The 18,658-nt window shown below is 40.9% G+C and overlaps 1 protein-coding gene across 1 annotated transcript in view; it reads right to left on the bottom strand.

Moving 5' to 3' along the window:
• The window catches only part of kirrel3a (kirre like nephrin family adhesion molecule 3a), a gene marked incomplete at its 5' end in the record, with an annotated part of 52,199 nt that overhangs the window by 15,521 nt on the left and 18,020 nt on the right, over nucleotides 1-18,658 (bottom strand). The window contains 5 exons of the mRNA XM_034117355.1: nucleotides 1,246-1,444; nucleotides 2,637-2,737; nucleotides 5,105-5,231; nucleotides 12,707-12,834; nucleotides 13,825-13,973. Of these exons, the coding sequence (XP_033973246.1) occupies nucleotides 1,246-1,444; nucleotides 2,637-2,737; nucleotides 5,105-5,231; nucleotides 12,707-12,834; nucleotides 13,825-13,973 (704 nt within the window). The remainder of the gene's footprint in view (nucleotides 1-1,245; nucleotides 1,445-2,636; nucleotides 2,738-5,104; nucleotides 5,232-12,706; nucleotides 12,835-13,824; nucleotides 13,974-18,658) is intronic.

Raw genomic sequence — 18,658 nt, 5'->3', positions numbered from 1 at the left:
TTTAGGTTGTTTGAGGTAAAACTTTTGTATTTTTTATGAATTCAGTTATTTCTGGGCATCAAACACAGCTACTAACACTCAGGCTGCTCTTTCAGGAAATTCCGGGGTACAATCAATAATGTCTGAGTAAAAATGTATCAAACATTTTTAATAACTGATACCTGCTGGCTCCTGCTGTTATAACAGCATGTTTCATTATTTTTTACATGAAATCATTTATTTTCAAAGCAATGTATTTCTATTGGTAGTATGTTTTGTGCCTGCACCACGTCTTTTTGTCCCGTTGGGTTTTGGATGACCGGAAGCTGTGTGGTTCACTTTCTTACTCAATATCAAGCCACGATTATTGTTTTTATTTTAAATCGTATAATGTCTGACTTTTTTTGCCGTCCGTGAGGAAAATAAATGGGGCTCAGAGCCTCAGAATACGGAAATCTGTATTTTTTTAATCTTTTTTTCCTCGTAATTTGTTATTCTTTTCTAAATAACACACTGTTATTTACTCAACAATAACACACAATTATCCTTGTTTTTATTTATTTGTTTAATTCTAGAATATCGGGCTTTTTTGCCGTCCGTCAGGAACTGAATTTCAAAATAAAGTCACCGGAAACAGACGTAGGCAATACACAATGATTACCCAAGATCCTCAGCTATGGTTGAAGCTCGGTGATTGGATGTTTGAGCCGCAATGCACGTTGGGATATGGTGTTAATGCGATATGAAATAACTATCAACAGAATTGCGTTGCCAGGCAACAGCTTGGGGTGAAAACAGTATTTCCGGTCTCGAAGTTTGCATAGTAATCTGCAGTATTCATCAACTAAAAACATCAGTTTATCCTTGTTAATTACACAACATTGATTGGTTTAAATTGTGTACAATGCTTTTGTGTTTTCCCCCTTCGATTCGGAGAAACAAATAGTTTTTTCGCTGTTTAGGATGGCCGAAGACACTACACTACCCATAATCCTCAGCTATCGTTTGGGACTACCCTTTGCTTGACAAACCCCGTGAATAACACTAGAACCGCCAACGGGTACATTTTACCCGCAGCTGTTTTTTTATTGTATGTAACTTTTTTTCAATAAAATATTCAAGTCTCCCAATCTGTGACTTTTCCTGAAAGTGTGTTACTGTATGTAGCACCCTCTGTTGTTAAAAATGGTCAATATGGTCAATATGAAGATTACATGTTGTGACTATAACATGAAATGCCGTGAGACTGGGTTGTGTGGTCCTCACCTTGTTCTTTCAGTCGGATGATCTCCGTGTCGGAGCCGAAGCTGTTCCAGGCGGTGCAGTTGTAGATGGTCTGGAAGTCAGCGGGGACGATGTTGCTCATGGTCAGAGTGGAGATCACTCCCTCATCGGTACTGACTGTCTCCACGGTGTAGCGTCCAGACGTCCCCGACTCTAAGACCGTCTCCTTCCAGGACCAGGCCTGAGGCACAGCAAACGTGTTAGAGGGGCTAAACTGAAACCAGATGCTAATTCACGCATAAACACACACACGTGCAAACATAACATAACAAGTTTTCCGTTTATTTTCTTTACAACATGCTATTGTTGGCATGGTTTCCTGATGATCCTACTTGAGAGAATTCATATTACTCACCACTGTGGGCGTCAAGAATGATCTAATATTTTCTCGTACTTAGGGTTAGGGTTGTGAATAACTAAGTAATGTACTGTTTTTATACATGAAAAAGTTCAATTCAAGCATAAATAAAGTATGTATTACTTTCATTCATATGTGTCTGTGAATGTGGCCTCTGGCTCTGTTTCAGTGCCTTATGGCGCATTTCCACTACAGGGCCTCGCACGGCTTAGTACGGTATAGTTAGGCCTTGGTAGGCCAGGCTCACTTTATGCTGCGTTTCCATTACAGTTTAGTAGCTGGGGCAGTAACTATAGTAACGCAGTGTAGGCGGAGCTGTGACGCCATCTTCAATGCGAACCACAAAACCAAACATCAGCCGTTAGCTGTTAGCACTCAAGCTCACAGTTCCTCATATATGTTCAGAAACTAGACAAAAGTTAAACAAGTACAAACCACAGACTGTCTGTGTCATGGCGAATACAGTCGCTGCTTTATTTATGTCTGTAGGCCGTTGTTGTGAGTGTGGACGGTCGGAGCATATACAACGTTAGCTTAGCCGATCTCCATTCAGAAAACACGCATTTTAAAAGGTTTTTCGCCTGCCGTCTGTCTGCAGACTTGTCAAATCATTAATTCATGGTTTTTACTAACCGGTATCAGTATGTTGTTACTTCGGCATCATTTTGAAACGTGTATTACAATTAAATCACGGTAAAATATGTTCATTGTGTTGTAGTTGTAGCCACTCACGTCACTAGTTTAGCATATTCAGCCCGGTTGTTGGCCCGGAAAGAACCACGATTTTGGAGGGCCAGAAAAACTGTGAAAAGGTACCCGTTAGCCGGAACTACTCCTAGTGGAAACGCAACAAAAAACCGGCCGGGTTTGGCACGGCACGCTTAAACCGTGCTACGCGCTGCAGTGGAAATGCGCCATTAGTGTTTCAGCCTAATGAGATGCATCCCCCACACTGACCGAATGTCTCTTACATGGATATGAATGAGTAAATGGAATGAGGAATCACATGACTCACGATGCGGTCGGGAGGGGGGGTGCTGCGGATGAAGCACTTGATCTGACCCTTCTCTCCGTAGAGCACCTGCTGGGTCTGGGTGCTGGAGATCGTGGGGGGACCTGTGGAGGGACAGAGACTCCATCATCACAACATGGACCTGAGCCAAACGTCTTTGCGTCTTTCAACGTCTTTGAAATTCTCAGTTTCCTCTACTTTGTAACTCTCACATTTACTTTTGTAATTTAAATCAGCAGTATAGATCAATGAATGTTATTTATATATTCAATTACATTAGTAACAAACACACACATACGTGCTCTCCTCTGACAGATTCTAATCATTCCAAGATAAGGAATGTAATACGGAAACAAAGGTTGTTTTAGCACCAGCACACATCCTCATCAGTTACCATAGTGACATTAGTTTTGAACATTACCTCCTGAAACATTGACTTTAATTAAATGAATAATGTCAACAGAACTGTATTAGGTTAGTTGAAAGCAGTAATATTACATTTAAATAAAAAACATTAGGTTCAACTTAATATTATTGTTTTCGTCTAACCTAATACAGTTATGTGACATGTGTTGACATGATACATTTAATTAAAGTCAGTGTTTCAGTTTTTTCAGTGTACTGTAACAAAACAAAGAAACATTATACTGTACTGTATGTTATGCATAAAAAAACGAAATAAAAAAGGTCAATTAATCAGGTTAATCTGATCAGTTAGGAGGCTTTAGAGCTGTTACTCATGTTTTTAGACTGGCTGTCAGACAGAGAGTAACCCCCCCCACATTTGGATCAGAGGAGGGTCTGACGCTCTGAACACTGAGTGACAGCCCTGACACTGAGGACACTCCACAAACTGCTGACCATAGAACATTCTTCTTCTCTTTTCAAATAAATGCTCTCCTCAGACAGCCCTCAGGGCATGGCTTCTTGTTGTTTACAGAAATAAAATCAGTGATAGATAGCATATTTAATGAGCATTGTTTAAGGAGCCTGAGATCTAACATTTTCATCGACAACGACTGCCGCTCTGTCATTGCTTTACACTTGACAAGAAATCACATAATCATTAACTTGAGTCATGGAGCAGGAGAGGTGGAGGTAAGTGGAGGGGGACATTCTCATAAATGACACGTTATGATAATCTCTTACCACCATATCCACAGAGATAATTAATCATCGTTGTGCTTTTGGATGTGAGAATAGCTTACTTTTTACCGGCATGATACACTGTCCCTTAACAAACAGCTTATTTTCTGAAAGTTGGTAAAGACTTGACAAAGGTTACCTCAAGTTCAGTCTTCAGTCTGAAAAACATGTTTCCCTTCACTCTGATCTGCCACTGTGAAAATATATAAGACTTCACAACGTCTTAGTTGTAAAGTTGAACAACTTGCAGCTTGTCAATGTGTTTGCTTCTTTCGACTGGCTGACCTTAAAACATCTCTCTATTAAACTGTATTGTCTAGCTACTGAATCGTTCAAAAAGGTTGGAATCCTTTTTCATTGTACTGCGGCCATCAGTCACAAAGTGGAGATAAAGGTGTGAAATGTGGCCATTAGAAATCAATGACAGGCAGCCTTAATAACTCTCAGTGACGGCCGCGCTGAAGGGGGGGTCTCCTCTGTCCACAATCATCTCTGGGTAATTTTCATTCTTTGAAAGGAAATGTTGATACATCCATTTTGGCTCAGGGACGGTTGCTTTTAATTCTCAGCATGTCTTTGTCAAATGTAGTGTTATTTTTTCTGCTCAAAATTGCCCCCCATTACCAGGTACTGGCTGTTCAGTACAGCACAGGCACATGTGAAAGCTTCCAAAGTGGAGACGGAATCCCGCCACTCATGTGAAAGCAAACTCAACATGGATTCATGTGAACATTTTATATATACATTCGATTTATTCTTTTGAGCTTTTAGGGAAAGCTAAGCCATATTTATTATGAAATAAAACATTGTGACTGTTTTCCAAAGCACAGCAGTGAATGAAAGATTTGTTAATGTTCAGTGATTGAAATTCTTTGTATTAACAGAGCAAGGACAGTTTCATACCTACAATATATACTGTACAAGATGTTATTTTATATTTATATCCTTATTTTAATAATACTTAAACTTCTGTTATTTGTATGCAAAATGACATTATTATTTAAATTTATTTTTTAGATGTTATTTCATTCATTCTAAAATGTTGTCACAAAATATTTCCCCTGGGATAAATTAAGATTTTTATTTAGATTTTGATATTGTAATACAAAAACATAGAAAACAAATATTAAAATTGTACATAAAGTTTGAGATTTTAATCAATCCTACACAAAGATTTAGATTCCCATCATCTCAATATAATAACAGTGGCCAGAATCCTGCTCCTCAAACCTGATTCTCCCCCCCCCCCCCCCCCCCCCCCCCCCCCCCCCCAAAAAAGGACAAAGTGCCATTGACATTCAGTGCATGATGGCCATTTAACTTACCATTCACAGTGAGCGTCACCTCCTTCTCCCCGGCGTTCACTCTGGGGACCACGGCCCGACACACATACTTCCCAGCATCCTCCTGCTTTACTGCTTTCATTGTCAGAGTACTCTTGTTGCTAAGCACCTGTGTTGTGAGGGAAACAGTTTTAAAAGTTGGAGGAGAAATTAGTAATGTCTATCTAGTTAGGCACCAATTACTTTGACACAAAAGGATAGCAGGATTTAACAAGCTGCTCGACGCTGACAACAATTTGTAAGCGATGTCGCACACAGTTTGCAGGGTGAAAAATGTGACTAGCTGAAATATTTAGTCATTCAAATCGCAGGCTTCTGATTAATGATGTTTTACCTGGTTTTTATCCATAGCACTTCAATCAGCTACAACAGGAACATTTGATTTATTCCTTTGAGCTTTCAGGGAAAGCTGCACGTTTTTGGCGTACCTTATTTTGAAATAAAAAATGTACAGTTTTTCCAAATCACTGCAGAAAATGAAAGAATTTGTGTTCAGTGATTGAAATATGTCAATGCCTTGTATTTGCAGAGCAAGGACAGTTTGATTTTGTGTGCTGCACATCTACCTACAATTACAGTATTATCATTAAAAAATATATTTTTGATTTAGAATGTTTTAGGTACAGGCAGGTGTGGAAGTTACAAACTACCTGTTATTGTAAGAAGTCATGTTAAACTGTTTGACAACTTCAGTGCAAGTGCCATATCTTGCATGAAGTTTGCTGCATGTCTTTATTACAAAAAAATAATAGGGCACACTGAGAAAAGGAAAACACTGACTTTAATTAAATGTATCATGTCAACAGATTTCACATAACTGTATTAGGTTAGTTGAAAGCAATAATATTAAGTTTAAATAAAAATGTAAGGCTCAACTTAATATTATTGCTTAACCAAACTAACCAAATACAGTCATGTGAAATCTGTTGACATAATACAATTAATTGAAGTCAACCTTACAGTTTTTTCACTGCAGCGGACCTTGAGATGAACACCAAACACACCATCTTTTCGTCCATACAGTCACACCTGCAAACCACACTCCACCAAGTGTGAAGAACCCCCCAGGACAGAGCGCAGTAGAGAGGGAAGGGGGGGTGCACGATAATCATTGAGTGATGCACGTTGCTCAGGCGCCAGAGTTGATGGAACATATTTCCATGAAGTCTTATTTTTTATGACACAATTTCAGCCGGAGAACTCACCATTGTTTTGTTGCTGCTGTCAAAAAATGCGCTGCAGGAACGCACTACTGTTTTTCTTTTGTAACATGTACGAATGGATGGAATTTTTTTGTTCTACCCTGTTCCGAAGAAAAACAAGAATTTATCCTTGAACCTTGACACACACATACACACACAAACCAGCCTGTCCTCCTCCAAAAAACGACCAAATAGGTTGATTGTTCAGCAGCTTATTACGACCTATAGTCACGTTTTAAAGTTTAGCACCTCTAGTGGTCGTGTAAGAAACAACAATTTGCGGCAATTGCAAACGCTCCCGAGGGTCGTATATTCACAAATAACCCTCTCTAGAAAATCCTAAATTGTGGAATAGTTTGGCCATTAAAATGCTTTTTGATTAGATTTCCAGCGAGAAGTGTATATTGTACTTTTAGAATCCACGTCCAGTGGATGTGTAGGATCTATAGTTTGATAGATATTACGAAGATCATTTGTCAAATGATTTTACAGTGATATCTGTACTCATCCACTAAAAAACATCAGTTTATCCTTGTTAATTACACAACATTGATTGGTTTAAATTGTGTACAATGCTTTTGTGTTTTTAACCTTCGATTCGGAGAAACAAATAGTTTTTTTGGGAGTTTAGGATGGCCGAAGACACTACACTACCCATAATCCTCAGCTATCGTTTGGGACTACAACATCCGCTTTGCTTGACAAACCCCGTGATTAGTCCTCAAGCTCTGTGATTGGATGTTGGAGTGGCAGAGCGCCAAGGTTACGCCGAGCTTCAAACAGCTCTTTGAAATGGAATGAAACGTCGGGTTACGTATTGTAACCCTTGTTATATAAACACAGGCGGAGCCCTCCACTGGACTCTATGGGTACTACCTTATCATGCAAGCATTCACCTACTGAGATTTCTATAGACGTAGCCGGCCCCGGGGCGGGCCTACCTGAATGCGTGCGCATCTCACTTCCCTATAAAAGGAGGCCTCGCCTCCTGACCACCATCCTACACCACTCTTCAGCGAGCGGTATAGGACAGACAGTCCCCCCAAGGTAGAGGGCTCCGCCTGTGTTTATATAACAAGGGTTACAATACGTAACCCAACGTTATATCTCTCACAGGCTCCGCCCTCTACTGGACTCTATGGGTACAGTGGGCGGAGCCCCGATGTATGCACGCACTGTCGTCCAGCACACCGATCCACCTCACTGTCCCTGACCGGCTTTAGCAGCCACTGCGCCTCACTCACCTCTCCCTCGGTTGTAACCGTGGAGAAGTCCGGGCTGCGGCCGATAGAGCACACCCTGACGCGCTTGCCTCGCAAAAAAGTGTGCTCAAAAATAGTGCTGAGGACTCCCCTACGTCTGCCCATAGGCAGACAGGGAAAGTCTGCAGCCCAGTATGGGTTCACTAAGCACTCTCCCTCCTGAGTCCCTAAAGAGCACGGGGAGAACGCAAGTGCCCCCTACGTCCCCCCACTCAGCCACTGACCCTGTGCAGAGTGTGTAGGGACAATAATATGGAGGGCTCTCCCCCTCCTGCCCCCAGGCAGGCGAGGGGAGCCCTACAGCCCTGTAAGGGCCCAGAGCGCATTACATCACCCCGCGACCCTCCAGGGGTCCGGGGAAATGTAAGCGCATTTACGCCCGGGGAGGGGGTCAGATGCCCACTGACCCACAGCCCCCCCCCTCCTCACCAGTCCTGTGTTGCCACAGCAAGCACAGACGATGAGAAAGAGCCAGACATATCCAAGAGATAAAACTTTATGAAGGGGCCTGGCGTTGACCAAGACGCCGCCGTACATATATCCTCCACACTCACACCGCTGAATAAGGCTGTTGATGCAGCCACAGCTCGTGTGGAGTGCGCACGGACCCCTGTGGGACAGGCTCTCCCTGCCTGCTTGTAGGCATGTGCAATGGTTTCACAAAGCCAGCCTGCCAGGCGTTTCTTGGACAGAGCCTTTCCAGTCACCCCGCCCCCGAAGCACACAAACAGCTGTTCAGTGCGTCTCAGGGTAGCTGTGCGCTCTACATAATATGCTAATGCACGCACCGGGCAGAGGAGGTGTAATTTAGCTTCTCTAGCCCCCCCATGGGGTGGAAGACTAAAACCCCCCAACTGAATAGCCCTCGACCTGAACTCACTCCTTAGGCTCTTGGGCACAAAGGAGGGGTTCGGTCTGAGTGTCGCCCCACTCTGGTCACCCCGAATCAATAAACAGCTCGGGTGCACCGACAGAGCGGTTAACTCGGACACTCTTTTGGCTGACGTTAAGGCAAGTAGCAACGCTGTCTTCCACGACAGTGCTTTCAGGGAGGAGAGCTCAAGAGGCTCAAATGGCCCGTGACCAAGGCCTCGAGCACCAGCGGCAGGTCCCACTGTGGGGCGGAGGCGTGCACCACCGGGCGCAGCCTCCTGACCCCCTGTAAAAACCGCAACATCAGTGGATGAGAGAAGGCTGACCTGCCGTTGAACCCCTCATGACAGGACGAGATGGCTGCTGCATACACCTTCACTGTGGAATGAGCAAGCCCTCTGTCCACCAGTAACTGTAAGAAGGATAAAATAGAGCCCAACTCACAAGATAGGGGCTCTATTCCCCGCTCCTCACACCAATGCTGGAATCTCAACCACTTCGGCCTGTAACAGGCTGTGGTGGATTCTGCTCTAGCTGCCTGGATAGACTGAATAACGCTGTCAGACAATCCACCCTGTCTCAGCCTGTCCCTCTCAGGAGCCAAGCCTGAAGAGGACGGCCCAGAGTGGGTAACGCCCTGATTGCACCTGCCTCTTGAGACATTGCCCCCCAGAACTGGGGGATCGCCCAGGGCTGGCCCACCTTCATCTGCGTCATTTCTGAGTACCACGGAGCCCAGAGGCGATCCGGTGCTACCAGAATGACTGCCAGACGTTCTCGCCTCACTCTCCCCAGGAGAGGGAGAATGAAGGATGGAAGAGTAAAGGATGGTGGTCAGGAGGCGAGGCCTCCTTTTATAGGGAAGTGAGATGCGCACGCATTCAGGTAGGCCCGCCCCGGGGCCGGCTACGTCTATAGAAATCTCAGTAGGTGAATGCTTGCATGATAAGGTAGTACCCATAGAGTCCAGTAGAGGGCGGAGCCTGTGAGAGATATAACCACGGCAGACTATCCAAAACTGGATTCGAATGGGTCCAGCCCCCCCCCCCCCAGAACTACACATGCTGGCAAATTGTGTTTCGCAACATGTTCTATGGCACGTCTCTACTGGGAATTTTTGTTTTAAAAGACGTTTTCGTATTTCCCATAATTAGAAGTTGCCAGTATTAAACTGTGTACATCCCTGGAGGTTTAGGGGATAGGAAACACTCAAATTTAAACATATAATTAATAAATGGGTGAAAATTGCTTGTGTCCATAATGGGCAGCATTAATATACCCACATGACAGCTCAGGTCAGAAGAGTTTTATTTAATAACTGGTCTTATGTCTGTGACCACTCCTGTTATTAATTGATAAGCCTGAAACATGCACTTGTCAAGGTTCAGAGGCAAATTCTGAAAATATGGCAGTAGCCATCGATCATCTTAAAGGAAACCTATCATGCTATATTTAAATGATATATTGTAGGGCCATACCTATATAAGGTATATTTATACGTTTCTGTTTTCAAAATACCAAACAGATCATGCATTTTAGCCATGCCTCATTTCACTCTATGTCCTGTTTGCTGTCTACGGGTCTGATTCTGCTGACCACGCCCCCCTGCAGGAGAGGGGAGTCGTGCTCTGATCAGCTGCTGGGCTGTCAGAAGAGGGGGAGAAAAAGAGATCTCCGTGTTTTATTATATAGAGTCGTTATTCATTTGTTTTAAAGCTCAATAAATAACAAAGAAGACCTTTGACCGGCACTTTTCTAATTTTGTCCGGAAGATTTAAACTTTAACGGACATCTTGACCGGCGAAACAAACTGAAACTGAAACTCTGCCGCACAGTCCCCTCGTTCCTTGGAAGAGGCGGAGAGGTGGGTGTTTGTCATCTGCTGGTGGACTAACCGGAGAAAATTACAGTGCTTGCCTCGACGGGGAGGGATTGCATTGCAGCGGGAGCAAACGCTTGCCTTGGGGAGGGAGAAAGAAAGCCACAGCGGAGAATAAACAGAAGGGTAACCATGGTAACCAAGTCTTCTTCGCTGCTTTTGTGGCAGACTACAGCGCCACTTACAGGCCTGGCATATGTACTACAGCGTCTCCAGCGCTTTCGAACGGCAATGGCCGTGGCTGTCTCCTCCTGATTGGGGGAGTTGGCCCAATAGCCGTAGCGCCACCGTCCTGACGTCAGGACAGTGTTCAAATCTGGATCAGTTTTTATCAGATCCGTTGCAGCCCCTTTTTTAGAGATTTGGGTATAGAGGAACATAGAGAGGGTTGTGTTTTCTGACACTTGGTGAGTTCCCTGGAACACCGGGGACACATATTCATGTATAAAAGACGTACAAAAGTGCATTTTGCATGATAGGTCCCCTTTAAGATAAGATAAGATAAGATATACTTTATTGATCCCAAGTTGGGAAATGTTTTTGTTACAGCAGCATGTACAACATGCAATGTATTATTACTTTGTAATTCTACTCCACTACAATTCAGAGGTTAACCTGGTATTTTTACTCCACTACATTTATTTTAGTTACTTTACAGATTCTGATTAATGATGTGAAATCAACCCTTAAAGCAGACTTTAGTTACTCCTGAGTAAAATTCAGGGAAGGTGATTGTCAAGTGCCAAAATAAACTATGCAATATATTAGACGTTAAGTACTTTGTCAGGCTTAATATTTATCTTTAGATACCCCCAAAGTTTTTTTCTTATTCAAAAGAAGACCTTAACTTAAAGTATTCTTTAATGTTTAAATAAAGCCTTATTAGTTTTTCTGTTTTGCACATCCTCCTGTTAATATCTTTGGACGTCCTGCACTAAACTGTTTTATTGTAGAGATCACTACAGCATCTTCTTGATATTTTCTATTCTATATTTCTATCATTGACCATCTACTTTCCCCCTATTTTGTATGTAGGCTACTCTTAATATTTAAATGTTTTCATCAAATATAACATATTCAATAAGAATTACTATTGATACTGCAAGGAGACGTATTGTGTGAAGAGAAATTGAAGATGTTGTTTAATTGCTGATATATTTATGATCCACGTCACATATTCAGTTTCTGTGGCATTTCTTCAAGTTTGTCCAAAGGTCTTCTAATCAGGGCTCTATAAATAGAGAACTACGGCAGATGTGTAATATTTAATGCAGCCGAACCGTGTATTACAATGCCGTTATGTGATGACTTCCAAAGAGAAAAGCAAGCACACTCGGAATAAAGTATTTTTTTTCGGATTTCACATCGCATAAACACCATATCCCAAGGTGCATTGCAGCTAAAACATCCAATCACCGAGCTTCAACGATAGCTGAGGATTATGGGTAGTTCGATGTTTTAGCCTATCAAAACCTCTGAAAAAAGAAACGTGTCTCTCAGAATCGAAAGGGAAAAATCTATGGGAAAAACACAAAAGCAGTGTACACAATTTAAACCAATTAATGTTGTGTAATTAACAAGGATAAACTGATGTGTTTTAGTGGATGAGTACGGCAGATATCACTGTGAAATCATTTGACAGTGAGGGGAATACAGTTTTATTATGAAAACTTAGAGACTGGAAATACAGTTTTTACCCCGTGAGGGTTGACGCTAACTTTACATAGGGGGAAAGACATACACGTTCTCCTGGCGAGACCTCAAATAATCTTCGTAATATCTATCAAACTATAGATCCTACACATCCACTGGACGTGGATTCTAAAAGTACAATATACACTTCTCGCTAGAAATCTAATCAAAAAGCATTTTAATGGCCGAACTATTCTACAATTTAGGATTTTCCAGAGAGGGTTATTTGCCGCAAATTGTTGTTTCTTACACGACCACTAGAGGTGCTAAACTTGAAAACGTGACTATAGGTCGTAATAAGCTGTTGAACAATCGACCTATTTGGTCGTATGAGTTGGAGGACTTGTTGACACAAACACACACATTCAATGCAGTGAGTTACCTCGGATTATCTTCTAGCACATTCCATCCCTTGATAAGAACGTTTTTGAAGAGGTAGTGCAAAGCCATGATCATCTGAAGACTCCCATGCCAACTATGATTGTTTATATGCAGAATAAGCTCTCTGTGTGAATAGGCTGCTTGATCTTCAACTGAATCTTGATTTGTTTTGTTAAGTCTTCACATCTTATTCATAACCCAAGCTCTTGCTGTTTCCGATAACTGTTGTCATGCCATTTTAAAATGGTCTCAATAAACTGTTGTGTACAATGCACTTGAGGTGAATAAAACGTACCACTCCTGAGCCACGTTTCATCCAAACAATGGTCAGAGAGGGGTTTCCTGTCCAGGCACAGTGAAAAACTGCATCAGATCCCAGGTCCACCTGCAGAGACTGAGGCTCCGCCGCCATCCGGGGCCCAACTGGAAGACATGCAAAAAAAAGGATCTGTAATTATTTATAATTAACATTTAGGCAAACGTTACCTCAAGTATTTACACTGTATATATCTTCATAGTCTTCTGTAAACAACTTGTAGGATGGAAGCTTTAACGTGTCGTAGGTGAATCCTTGATGAATAGCATCTCTACCAAAATGTTGGTAATAAACATATCAGAGAATCTTTTCGCGTAAATCTGTAAAAGGTTCTGTTAATAAGTTCTAACACACACAAAAGATGTTTAGAAGTCTCTATCTTTGTAATCAAATAACAAAATGGTCTGTCTCTTTGTCTGTTTTTTGGACAGATGACAAAAGGTGTGGTTTTATTTTTCTGACATAATGATGTACTGTCTGAACCAAACCACCACCACCAAGCATGAACAATCTTATTTTGAATTGTACATGAAACCTATGGCTGATAAATATAGCATGTTGACTGAAACACAAGGTATTTTTTCAGTGGGAGAGGTTAACAGATGCAGCTTCAAAGCCTCATTTTAATTTATATAGTTAGTACAAACAGAAACACATAGCTACTTAATGTGCAGAATGACATAATTGAACTGGCACTGACAGCGACTTCAGAAAATAGCGATCACATGCAAATTAGAAGGATGAACTGTTTCCACTGCAATGTGCTTTCCCATATAGGTTTTTGGATGTACATTTCCTAGAACATGCAATGACATTTTATTGAAGTAGAGGGTGGAGTATATATATATATATTTGATTATGTTTATCTGTTTAGGTTAAATGCTACAAATAGTACAGTGCACCCACAGTTTATACCCCCTGCATGACTTGTGAGTGGTTTATAAATGTAATGCTTCTTTCAACAATCAGAGGAATTATCAAGTTTCCTTACAAAACATAGCTGGGAAAACAAATCAGTTGTTCATAAATGCATGTTATGACATATATATGTACACAAAACACATATGTGTCATGTATCTCAGCCGGTCTGCACTCACAGTAGACGTCCACGTTCCGGCTGATGTTGGTGTTGCCCAGCGCGTTGGTGACCTCACAGGAAACAGGCTCCGTGAAGAAAGAGTGATCCACAACGACCTCATAGGTGTCACCATGTACGTCTAAAATCCCGTTAATGCCTTTAGCCCATCTGAAATAATCAGAACCAGAGCAGATCAGTGGCTTAATCAAAGGAAACAACAAAGTATTTTTCTATAAATATGAATCTGAGGTGGACATTAGGATCTTTGGAGAGTCGGTTTACTAGGAGTCGTTCAAATATATAATATATTTGATTAAGACTTAGCTCATATGTCTTTACATAATAATAATAATAATAATAATAATAATAATAACAATGATAATAATAATCATAATAATAATAATAATAATAATAATAATAATAATAATAATAATAGTAATTTACCCAAAGCTGAATTCAATTATAAGCAATAAAAAACAACCAGTCTTGACTGTGTTCAATTTTGGAGTACAAAAGAAAATTGTAGGTATCACAAAATAAATGACTGCACAAATAAATACAAAAATAAATGAATAAAATAAATAAATACATTCTGGAATAAACTAACAAAAGAAAAAATAAATGAAAGAACATAAGCTGACAATAAAAAACAAAACAAAAAACAGTCCTAACCCCAATTTAGTATCATGCATACCTACATTTATCTATAAAACATTTATTACAGGTTGTAGGTAGCAGCGGGCAGTAAAGTGAAGTAAATCCAATCTGCTACCGTGCTGTTAAAGACCACCTACACGTTCATTGAGGAATACGTACAACTGTGAATTAGAGGTGTTTATTATTACCAAGCATCCACCTTGTTGAAAAAGCATCTCTGAATGAGCCACTATGGCTGATGTGTAGCTGACCTCAACCTTTGACCTCTATTCAACACAGTAGAATCGTCCTACAGGAAGAAACTCAAGTATTCTGTCGTACAGGAGGAAACATATTGCGTGCCACTTTTCAAATGAGGGCTTGAATTACACTTGCCCTTGTGTGCATGTTCATCTGCATTGCATTACTGGTTATTCAACTGCAGCTCACTTCCTGTGCACTCTTCATAACACTATAAGTGATGCATCCATCTAAAGATATATCAAAAGTGAATGACATCTTAAGAAATTGTCAATATAATGGTTGTTGATGGCTTCTCACAAAGAAAAAAGTTTGATCTTAAAAAAATAAAGAAATGTATTGACAGCTGACTCTAGCTGACCTCCTCTCAGTCATCAGAGGGGCAACTTCTTTGGTTCTTTATGCAGGAGGACTGAATCACCCACGTCATTCTGCTGTCAAAATCCAACCTCCACTCCCTTTTCCTTTGCGAAAACTTAACCAGACATTTCGCAGCAGAGCGTCTCAATGTTTGAACGCACTTTCTGTTCCCTGTCAGTCTTCAGTCTGCCATTGCACCGTCCCATGACACATCCAGTGACAAAAATAGAGGTGACCACCTTGTCAGATTACCATATGTGGTTTCTTCAAAGGGATTGAACACACAAGGCTACTGCATGAGTTTGAGCTTATTTGATGTGAGTTGTGTTGGACAATCCAGGTCTGAGATGACACCTCTAGCTGCTTTCCAGACAGATTTGATTATCTTCAGCTCCGTGTTCCACCTGGTGACACCTGCAGGTTTCTGTTTCAGCCTTTATCTACATCTCGTATTGATTTATAGCAGACTGTCAAAAACATGGACTCTTTTCATGGATGAAAGTCAGTCATATCATCGCTGAAATCAGTGGTTTTAGGACCACATGCCTCAATGCTCATTGTCTCTCTATCCTGTTGAGAAACGGAAAATATCAGAGGACAATGACGTCTCGCTTTGCTGCGAATACTGCTTTACAGGGTTTTTACTACATGGACATAAAAAGCATCAGCTATTTCTAAATTGTAAATACAAGAAAGATTTAACTTCATCTTAAATTTGGGATTCTTTACCTTTCTAGATGTATTGCATTTATGCTGATATACAGCAGGAAACAGGGCTTTGTACCCCACACATTTCCAGACACTGATCTTTGAAGTTTTTATTTGGAAAATGCAAACAGTTTGACCCACTATACACATATAACACTTCCGAGGAAATATTAGAGACATATATCTGAAAACTTGCACAAGCTTTGCTGCAAATACTGCTGCTTTACAATGTCTCTGGTTTCAGACAGAGGGTGAAAAGAGGTAGAGGCACAGGCAGTGTGAGAAATGAAGAGCTTTTTGAACATTAAAGCATGTCAACATGTCACAGTAGAGACACTAAACACTAACATGAACCTGAACATGAGCATAATATTTCCTGTTTAACAAAAATCTTTGATTTCAGGCAGGAACACTTCAACCAGGTGGTACATTATTAATATTAATTTTGAATCAAAGAGGGCCTTCAGTAGAGCCTTGGGGGACCCCAGTACAATTTGTTAATTTCTCTACAGATTTCCATATTGCATGATTATCATCTATTCTTAATTTGTACTGTCATTAAAATTAGACGAGGGAACAAAATGATTACTTTATTAAATGTTTTAATTTATTACATTACATTTAATTACTTTCTTCTATAAAGTAACAGTTTGCAGTTTCTCTTGAGTGATGCCTTCTGGGTTGAAATAAATTGAGTGCTGACGATGGTGTGAATGTATAGTCTCCTAAATTGGTGTGAAAACAGCGTTTGGACGTTCAGAGAAAATTGCTTTACAAACAGAGATATACTGTATTTGTTTACATAAAGTAGTAGCATTTCACTTTATTAAGCAAAGTTCATTATTTCTAGGTGGCTGTGGCTCATTTCGAAGTGTCTTTGGGCAAGATACTTCATACCAACTTGTTCCCAGAGACCTGTCTGTGATAATGATGTGTCAGTAAATCGCTTTGGATAACAGCGTACATATATTCATTAAAACCCTTTAAATAAGTGTCATGGTCTCCCTATCGAAAGGCCTCCATTTAAAAAAGAAGCAGACAAAATCTGGTGATCAGATGTTTCCAAATGTGCAAGGAAAACCATATACTCAGATGAGTATTGAAACAGTAGGTACAATTCCTCTAGTATTCCTTATCTATATTCCTTTTTTACCGTTATAAAAGGGAAACCAGTGATACATGCTGGGGTAGTTCTGCTGTATGATATACAAATATATAGCTTACAATAACGGTCTTCAGAGAGGGGAAGAATAGGCTTTAGGGGAGTGATCCGTTAGCCTGTCCCCCTCCACCCTCTAATAAATGTTATTTATATGAATGAGGAGGATGGATGACTGTCCCATTAACTTGTGATACAACCTGAGTCTAAAACTACATTAACCTTTACAGATCATCATCCATCTAAATTCTAAATGGTGGTCAAATACCTTCTTGTGATGATTTATTTCTGACTGATGTTGGTTTAATCTCCATAACAATGTGGAAATAACATCAACATTTACATTTGAAATTGCCTTATGCTTTCCTTTTTAACAATTCAGAGCTAATAATGTAAGCATGGAAAATGGGTCACATGAATCTAATATCTTTGGGTTTTTGGTAGTTTATGTGGGAAATTAATGTTTGAGTGTGTCAGTGGGTTGTAATGCTCTCTGACACACCTAACTTGTGGCTGCATTACTGGATATGTGTTATTCTACAAATGTGTTTAACAAACTATACTATTTAAAATGTCTTGCCACTTTAGTTAAATTATTACAAAGAAAATGTTATTTTTTTCAAGCAATACTTGGTGTCTATTGGACTGTGGACCAGAGGGTGAACCAGGATTCGCCATAGATATGAGGTCCACCAATCAGAGGGCCAGTGCCCCATATGTTGATTTGGAAAAAGGTGTCAGTGAAAATGACATGTAATGTAATTTCTAAATTGTTATTACAAGCAGTAACATTTAAACCTAAATCTGTAATTTTCACACTTTCTATTTTGTGCAGATTTCAGCTGGATACCAGGGCTTTTTACACATTTCCACACACAGATTTATGATCTTTTGTGTGGAAAAAGCGGACCCTCTGACCCGCTCACACAAACACCTCCCAGGAGACTTCAGTGCCAAAACATTCAAACAGGTTTTTGTCCATAGGCAGACAGTGATGTTGTGCCCTTGCGCTCACATCAAACGGATGACAGGCCGAGCTTAACCAGCCCAACTGAGGCTCTCATTAGACTCCGCTAAAAACGACAAATGAAGAAACAAGACATGACAACTCTGCTTCGAAAAAAAATCCCTCATCAACGTATGGCAGCAGAAGCAGTTGACAGCACTCCCATAGGAACAGGAGCCACTTGATTTGCAAGCGACATCAACACATTTCCTCTCTTCTTCCGCTCTGTACTCTCCTTTCTCTCTCCCTAATTTAGTATTCAATTAATCTGCGTCTCCCTCTTCGCTCGCCATCCTTTGCATTCGTCTTCTGTTTCACTTTCCCTTCCTCCATCCATCACTTAATTTCTCCTCACTTCCTTTGCAATGTTTTGAAAAACAACAGGCAATAATGAGTCTGCCAGACAGCCAGGGGTGTCGACGTCTGTGTGGGCTTGTTCAGATAGATTGTCACCCCCATGGTCGTGCCCCCCCCCTCCTCCTGTCCTTTATCTATCTCTCTGTGGACACGGTACTGCTGTTGAGTCGCTGTTGCACTTTCATCCCAACTCCCACGAGTCTGGGCAAACAAATATGCTTGGAGCAATAATAGAGTGGTGCAGTGATGACGTATTTTTGTTGTTAGCCTCGCAAGTGCTCCCTTAACCTGTTAAGCCCTGAGCCTGTTTTTCAGGTCTCAGGCTCGAAAATGACATTCCCAGAACAAATGACCATATCTTCCCTT

Source organism: Trematomus bernacchii, unplaced genomic scaffold (assembly GCF_902827165.1).
Source record: "Trematomus bernacchii unplaced genomic scaffold, fTreBer1.1, whole genome shotgun sequence".
NCBI classification, from domain to species: domain Eukaryota; kingdom Metazoa; phylum Chordata; class Actinopteri; order Perciformes; family Nototheniidae; genus Trematomus; species Trematomus bernacchii.
The sequence above is the reverse complement of the archived record's forward strand: the minus strand, read 5'-3'. Positions and strand labels throughout refer to the sequence as shown.